Raw genomic sequence first — 8629 nt, 5'->3', positions numbered from 1 at the left:
TTAAATCATCAAGAAATGTGATTAGTTCGATTATGAACAAGAGACAATGTATAGTAATTACAAGTATGCCTTAATGTTTTGTGATAAATTTTATCAGACTAAGCTAAAACAAGAAAATTTGGCAAAGTTCAGGAGATATTTTACTTATGATTGGGTTCATCCAAAACTACATAAACCTTAGTAAAGTGGTCAGGTGAGTGAAATACGCTTTTGGGCCTCTTGTTAAACTCGGTAAGGGTTGTTGTAACACCATTTGTCAAATATGGTTGTATTATTTGAAGACGTATGGTTTGAACAATATTTTATTCCAATATTTTACAATATATTTCAACACAACACTTGCATTTATAAATATATATTGAGGATCTGGCAACAGAAAGAACTTCTTATGTACAATTATATCACAACATAGTCCAGTACTGACAGTGCAAGTATTTCATGAGAAAGATAGCTACATAAAAAGAGCCGATGTCAGTCCTGGATGATACCACCTGTACCTCATTCTTTCATCAATAATATAATATACAAAAAAATTGAATGATTATTGTTTTCATAAATATCACAAATGAAGTCGGACACTGATATAAAATATCTGCCGGTATGTTTCCTTTTTTCTTTCTGTGAATAAGGCTTACTGAGTAAAGCATAATTCCGTCTTCGTTTTCACGTTTTTGTAACTTAAAATAGATTATGTCTGTCACACTCTTTTGAGTGATAACATACAAATAGTATCATGATTTAGTAACCTATTAAAAATAGATCGCACTTTAATTTTGTCATATATTTATGCTGTTTTCAAATGCTACACAGTACATGTACTTTGTGACGGCTTGATCTGTACCACTTCCGTCTTTGTGCCTTTTCATGGTCATTCGAAGATGTTCAAATACACGTGTACAGAACTAGAAGAAGGTTACAATACAACGACCGGACATGAAGAAACCACAGGTTTTCCCAAGATTTTCAGAAACACAATGGTATCTTCTAGCCTTTTAACTGTTTTCGAAGCTTCTTCTTTCCAAGCAGTTAATTTGCTTATCACCCATTCCCTATCTCCATCAGAATACCGCTTGAGGTACATTTCTGGAATGTCCATCCATTTTTCGATATCAATTTCTGCGTCCTCGCACATATTGCGTTCGCCTCTAGCTGCTAGCATATCCACAAGGCTCTCTTCCATGTACAGCTTGCCGTTTTGGTTTTTCTCATGGATGACTAAATCTTTCACTCTTTCGCCGCTTTCAGTTTTCTTTGGATAGAAATATTCGGGGTGATGAGGGTTGGATTTGTAGTGATGCTCAAGCGCTGACTCCCACTCAACTTTCTCGTCCCCTTGTAGAGTCTTAAAACCAAGCTGACCAGGCTTAAACATAGTTCCATAACCCAGAACTTCCTCGGGAGAAAATTTACTAAGGTCATGCTTCATAATCAGTTCCTCCATATCGCCAGAAAAGGTTACACCGCACTCTCGCAAAAAGATATATGTCATACGAATCCACTGCCTGTGTGAGTTTGCGATATGAACAGCGTTGAGGACGCCTTTTTGGATCAGTAGCTCACAACAAAAATCCAACCTGTCATCTTTATCAAGTTCATCTAAAGATGTATCTATCGGCAGGATGCCCCTACTTGCTTCCAAAATCAGTCTCTTTTCTGTCTCATTCTCTGGGGCCCCTGATCCCACATCCCCATTGAGCCATCTGTATACTAGGAGATGTGATGCCCGTATGTACTCTTCTCTTGAGATGCCGTCAAGGAGGGCAACATGTTTTATTGCGGCCATATTACAAACTATAATAATAATAATAATAACGATTATATATATATATATATATATATATATATATATATATATATATATATATATATATATATATATATATATATATATAATTTATGCCATTTCTCTAGACGTTTTGTATGATTGTAGATCAAAAACTTCTAACACCTACAAAACTGGTTTTTACTTGTGTTTTGGCTATAAAATATTTGTTTTTTTTCGTACTCACCATGAAACATTTACGTTGTGTCCTTTCTATAAGAGTTACCTTTCTATGGTAGATATTTTTAAAATAATGCATAGTAAAAATATGGAAACTATTTTTATCATTTAGCTGATAACAGAATACAAATAAATACAAAAACAATGCACGGTTCTTATTTGTATAAATACACACATCTATCTGAAGTCTTCGAAAACTAATTATTTCCTATCTGTTTGAGCATAATAGTGTTCATTCAACTGTATACTGTTGTATAAATTGCCTACCAGAGAGAGACATTTCATCCATAGAAAGAGGGCTACCCAACTTAACACAATATTCAAATAAGGTATCTCTGAAGCTATGTCTGCAACAAGCGTTTCTTCTGTCGTAAACTTGAGAAACATTGTCCTACCTGTATTAAAAACTTCTATCTGCTCTATTTTCCTTTTACTTTTTTTCTGCCTGTCAAAATTACTACTTCTAATTACAGTTTTTATATCGTCGATACTGACTGCAAATATCTTACGTGGAGTGTTTCTAGCGATATATATATATATATATATATATATATATATATATATATATATATATATATATATATATATATATAGATACATACATACATACATACATACAAAGATCACATAGATCACGTATATAAAGATCACATAGCTCGTTCATAACATACTTCATCTTGCCCGTACTGTTGTGTAAAAGGAAAATATTAAAGTTACGCTAGTACATCAATTTTGCCTGGTACGTAAAGGTCAATATAAAGCTGATACTACTTTCCTGCAGAGCTATGAATTTCTAGAAGAATGTTTTCAAGTCAGAAGTTCGAGATTTCATGTCATAAAGGTGCACTTTCTATTTCAAAAACTAAAATTAGTTCTGTAATTTGGAAATACTTAAATCACAGATGCAAATTAGTAAGCCATCAAAATTTTAAAATGGTTAAAGTGTATTTGTGTTTACATCATTAATGATTAATAAATTAATAAATTAATCAATTAATTAATATATTTTACTTAATTCAATTTAAAATCAAATTCCGAACAAATGTGGTTTAACCTCATATCCTCAGGCCTTAAGAAAGCAAAACAAAAAGAACTGAAACAAATCGAATTGGTTGACATAATATAGGTTTTAATTTTTTAAAATGGCATTGGGAGAAAAGTACCTTCGAGTCCCCATAAGTAAGGAACTTTGAGAATTTATGTTGTTAAACATCTATATTATCTAGTCTGGAACATAACTGTATAATGTCACGCTTACCATCGATTTTTATAATTAGCACACTGTTGAGTAGAATGTGTGCTCAGATATTATAGACACCACCCCCCACCACCACCACCCCCCAAAAAAAACAACAAAAAGCAAGAACATATTCACAATAGGGAGGGAGGAGATGTAATTTCGTTGACACAGTTCAGACCCATGTTCCACAACTTTTTATTCATGAGAATGTTACGTATAAATTCAACTTCGTTTAGATAAACATTTCAAGTAGGATTTTCTGATTTTGATATTCATTACTCGATGTGGATTTGCTTTCCGAAACAACTGGCTAATGATATTCTTTCTAAGTAACCATGACATGATATTTTGACGAATTTTAATCAGTTACACACATTTTGATTGATTTCTTAATAACAGCCTTATGGCGAATAGTATATGCATCGCAAATATAAAGCAAATATCTCTGGGTTTTCTTTTAAATTTTAATTAGTTTTTTGTTTTGTTGTTGTTGGACCCCCATCAACCAGCATGAAATATATCTTCAGCTTTTCTTATGACAAACAACTAACTGAATATATACAAATTGACAGAAAGCATTAACTAATCATAAACTCAGTCCACGTAAGAAGGCATTCCGCAATTTACGCCCGATGTATTTTTTACTTGCGTATACAAAAAACAAATTGAATATATATATATATATATATATATATATATATATATATATATATATATATATATATATATATATATATATCACATTATATACATCACATTATGTCCTATTTATTTGCCCTATACTAATCACCCCACATGAACCTCTTATTAGCTGTTCAGCTGGACTTTGTACATGGCGACTGCAGGTGCTGACTTAAAATTGATGTGCATTCGATATGCAAAGTCATCATAATGCTGTAAAAGTTGTGTTTAAAAATGTACTACTTGACGTTTACCTTATTCCAGCGATCGAATTAGGAATTAAAACAACCAGGAATTCCCAAAAAATAGTCGGTAGCTTCTCCAGGTGTATTGAGCGTACTGATTCGGAATACTGCGGTAAGTTTATCGCGCAATGAAAGTAGGAATACAGTTGAGATATGCCGAAAATATGGAATACCCATATACGTCATGGACTTTCCAATGTAAAATTTGTGGGGCTAATCAGGGAGATATCAGTTAAGGCAATTCGAAGCTGATAAAATAAATACATTGTCAGCAAGCACTATACAACATTTTCCACATAATACTGATTTTACTTCACATTTCCTGATATGCGAACAGAAAATCCAGAAGTACGGAAGTTATTAATAATACAAATAACATTGGAAATTATCAATATGTTTAGATGAAGACTGAATTGAAGTAAACAGCCATATAAATTATATACTGGTAACTCGATCAAGTGCGATATTTCTGCCGGTTTCTTCATGAATTTTCTGCAGTTTTAATTTCCGTCAAAAACTACAAATTAAAAGTTGCTTTTTTATGTATAAAAAAACCCACAAGAAAACATACAAAATCGAAAAGAATATATATACACACCAGACAGAACGGCAAGTGCTATCCACGTAATCCTATAGAAGAATGCTTGATAAAAATAGGCAGAATTAATATTTTAATGCAAATAATACAATCATTCCGATTAGAGAATTTTTAATTCGTACTCTACGGAGATTCGAACCCAGGTCCGCGGGTAAGCGGCACCCATTGCCTTGCCTGTACACACGAGCCCATATTCCCTCACGACTAAGCACACATTACCAAAAAAGGATGTTACCCAATCGGTGTGCCTATTATCATCAAGCATTCTTCAATAGGAATCTAGGGATATCAATTTGAGTTCTGTAACCTTTATGATAACATCTATCGTTCAGAACATGGATATAACTGAACAAAGTTGAGAAGAAGAAAAACAAAACAAAAAACAATTAACTGTTTTTGCAATCTGATAAAGAAAAAATAAAGACAATGATGGTGGGGGGGGGGTATTCTATAATTGGACGGACGATGGTATTCTTTTTCTTTTACGGCACACCATCCAACCAGAATAAAAAATAAAAATTGATATAGCCTGTGCAATGATAATAATAATAATAATAATAATAATAATAATAATAATAATAATTTGTGATTATCTCTCGGAATAGCTATAATTTACCTGTCCTGATGTCACCTGGAAAGTGTATTATAAGTCTTGCCGGATGTTCTGCAATAATGACCTGACAAGAAACTCATATTTATATATGCGAAAAAGTTGTCCATCCCCAAAATGCTTAGTAAATACCAGGCACGACGTGATTTTCTGCTTTCGTTATGATGTTACAATGGGATTTTCCATGAGTCGTGGGAATAACTTACAGGCCGACCAAAAATGCACACACCATATGGATTCTTCTCCATTACATTGATTTCTTTTCGTCACACCTGCTGACATACATACATACATACATACATACATACATACATACATACATACATACATACATACATATAAATGACTAATGTTTTAAGCCAAAGGGGGATTTAAGGTAAACGACCATGATAATGATACACAGGTGTGCCTCGATTAAGCGCGATATTGTTCTGCTTTCGTGATGAATTTTCTATAATTTTGATTTTCCTCCTAAAACAACGGGCTACAATTAACTTTTTTATGATAAAAAGTAACAACTACCCCAATTTGTATTATATATATATTATATATACATATATATATATATATATATATATATATATATATATATATATATATATATATATATATATAGAGAGAGAGAGAGAGAGAGAGAGAGAGAGAGAGAGAGAGTACTTAAGTTTAAGCACTTCATTTTTCAATAGGCGACATAATAGTGGGGTGGGGGTGGGTTTGCTGAAGGGTGAATTACGATAAACAGCTATAAATATGATCTGCAGGTGGTTCGATTAAGTATATTTATATTGCTTTCGGCGTGAATAGTAGTTAAGTGGGGCACCCTAGCGACAATGGGAATTAGCATTACAGAGACCCCTGGGCAAATCTAGCGACAATGGAAATTTAACATGGAGAAAAATCGTGGGCAAATCTAGCGACAAGGGGAATTTAACATGGAGAAAAATTCGTGGGCAGCTCTAGCGACAAGGGGAATTGAACATGGTGGAATAAAGTGTGGGTCTATCTAGGGACAAGGGGAATTGAATATGGGATTTTTTTTTTTTAAAAAAAGTTTTTTTAAATTTAAATTTAAATTTAAATTTAAAAAAGGGTAGGCAATTGAAAGGCTATCTCTTTTCGAGAAATATGGCTGGCCCTGAAAAGGGCCTTTGGGTTTTCTTCTTCTTCTTCTTCTTCTTCTTCTGCTTCTAATTTCTTCTTTTCCTCCACCAACGTCTTATTTTCTCTCCTACACTCTTTCTCTTCTTTTCTTTCCTTTTTTTCTCCTCCTCTTCTTTCTTTTTGTCTTCCTCCTCTTCTTTCTTCCTCTTCTCATTTTCTTCTTCTTTTTCAATTTTTTCGTTCCATTTGCGTATTCTTATCCTTTCCTCTTCATCCTCCTTCTCCTCCTTTATCTCTTTCATGACACTACATATCTTATCCTTTATCTTTCTTAAATTATTAATTTCCATCTTTACACGATGGGGACTATAGGAATAGTGGTCTTCAACTAGTCTTATTAACATCTGCTCCATCATTGCTAAATTGTCTACAACGTCTTGCAATGTTTGCATCTTGTCCATTTGGTTAGAAGCCATCTTCTTTGTAGAATGGTTCGAATGACGAACGTGGTGGGTTCTTATAGTGAAAGCGCGGACGTGAAGGAAAACATCCCCCTAAAAACGTAAAATTGATCTTACTTAGATCATGACCGAACAACGCGCGGACGTGAAGGAAAACATCCCCTACTTTCTCATTTCATATAATAAAACCAAAACTATACTCTCCACATACGCTAAGAAACAATAAATAAACCCATAATCTACTATTCACACTAACATACCTGAGCTCTTACAAACACTAACACACAAACACATACCCTCACATTTTTAAAAAAAAGAGTCAGTGTTTATATTCACACTACTCTACCTACTCACACTGGCAAATGGATCGTTATTTCTTTTCTTGAGTATTGGGTAGCCCTGAAAAGGGCTGTTTTTTGGAACTTCATGGACACCTGGTTAATGGTGGCACCTTCCAGGCCTGGCGCCACATACACATCTTATCCCCCAGTTACTTTTTACCTTTTGGGGGGAGAGAGCAGAGGCAGGATATGTGGCTTCAGAATCCCAATTTTCGCTCTCTGGGATTCTGAAATTTCTTCTTCTTCTTCTCTCCTTTTCCTCCTCCTCTTCTTTGTATCTTCTCTCTTCCTCTTTGTATCTTCTTTCCTCTTCTTCTTTATATCTTCTCTCCTCCTCTTCTTTGTTTCTTCTTTCCTCCTCCTCTTTTATCCTTCCCTCTTCCACAATGGCTTCCGCGGCCAGTTCATTTAATATGCGCCTGGCATATTCCAGATGCACATGAAGTTCCAACAGTTTCTCCAGTCTCGTGTTCATTTTTGGTGTTGATCAATCAACAAGGGTAGTTAGACTGCCGAACGAGTTTCAATTTATAGTGAAAGCGCGGACGTGATAGAAAACATCCCCCTAAAAACATAAAATTGATCTTACCTAGATCATGACCAAAAAAAAACAACAACGCGCGGACCTAAAAGAAACACTCACTCACTTTTTATGCTACCCATCATTATTTTAAATTTTTTTATAAATCACTTCAATAGACTATCCACGTACGCAAAGCAATCCAATCTAACCCCAAATATACACCTCAAACACCAAAAAACATGATTTTAATCTACTATCCACACCAACTTACGTGAGCACTTACAAACACAAACACACAAACACACAAACACATACCCTCACATTTTTTATAAAAGAGTTAGTGTTTATATTCACACTACTCTACCTACACACATTGGCAAATTGATGGTTATTTCTTTTCTAGAGTATTGGGGTAGCCCTGAAAAGGGCTGTTGTTTTGTTTGCTATGGCAATCTTTTTAGTTTCTAAGAATGCGATGTCCTGTGAGGATAGACTTTCTGGCGATAGGTCTGCTTCTTCGGAAAGAGAAGAAGAACTCTTTGGTGTCGATACGACAATCGACAAAGCCTCTGTCAGCTTCAGGTTGCTGCTGCTGCTGCTGCTGTTGCTGCTGTTGCTGCTGTCTCTGAAGTCTGTACTTCTCTGTCCATTCTTCTTTTTCCCTGTTCATTTCTTCTCTGAAGAGTTCTTCTATCAGGTCTTCAGTGATTTTTAACATTCTCACATTCTCTATTTCTTCTGGCTTCGGTATCAGACTGTGTCTGACCCTATGCAAATTCACGTAGGCTTCGTTGAGCTTAGCTAGTTTGGAGCACATCTTCTTAGGA

At 34.5% G+C, this 8629-nt stretch overlaps 1 protein-coding gene across 2 annotated transcripts; it reads right to left on the bottom strand.

Moving 5' to 3' along the window:
• Nucleotides 1-288: 288 nt before the first annotated feature.
• On the bottom strand, nt 289-5485 carry LOC149808457 (uncharacterized). Of its 2 annotated transcripts, none has more exons than XM_089977601.1 (2): nt 5383-5485; nt 289-1791 (listed from the first exon to the last, which is right to left on the bottom strand). In XM_089977601.1, the coding sequence occupies exon 2, from the start codon at nt 1781-1783 to the stop codon at nt 914-916; it is 870 nt and encodes a 289-aa protein (XP_089833727.1). In that variant the 5' UTR covers nt 1784-1791; nt 5383-5485; the 3' UTR covers nt 289-913. The 2 variants fall into 2 exon arrangements, with proteins under 2 accessions (XP_089833727.1, XP_089833733.1); XM_089977607.1 differs by lacking the exon at nt 5383-5485 and adding an exon at nt 4178-4502.
• Nucleotides 5486-8629: the final 3144 nt, after the last annotated feature.

The sequence above is a fragment of the Sinohyriopsis cumingii genome, chromosome 1 (assembly GCF_028554795.1).
Source record: "Sinohyriopsis cumingii isolate HCF-2022 chromosome 1, ASM2855479v2, whole genome shotgun sequence".
Classification (NCBI taxonomy): domain Eukaryota; kingdom Metazoa; phylum Mollusca; class Bivalvia; order Unionida; family Unionidae; genus Sinohyriopsis; species Sinohyriopsis cumingii.
Note: the sequence above shows the minus strand (reverse complement) of the source record. Positions and strands in the feature narration are given on the sequence as shown.

Excerpts from the sequence above, each read along its gene's own strand:
- LOC149808457 (XM_089977601.1), bottom strand. The coding sequence starts at position 1,783 with ATGGCCGCAATAAAACATGTTGCCCTCCTTGACGGCATCTCAAGAGAA.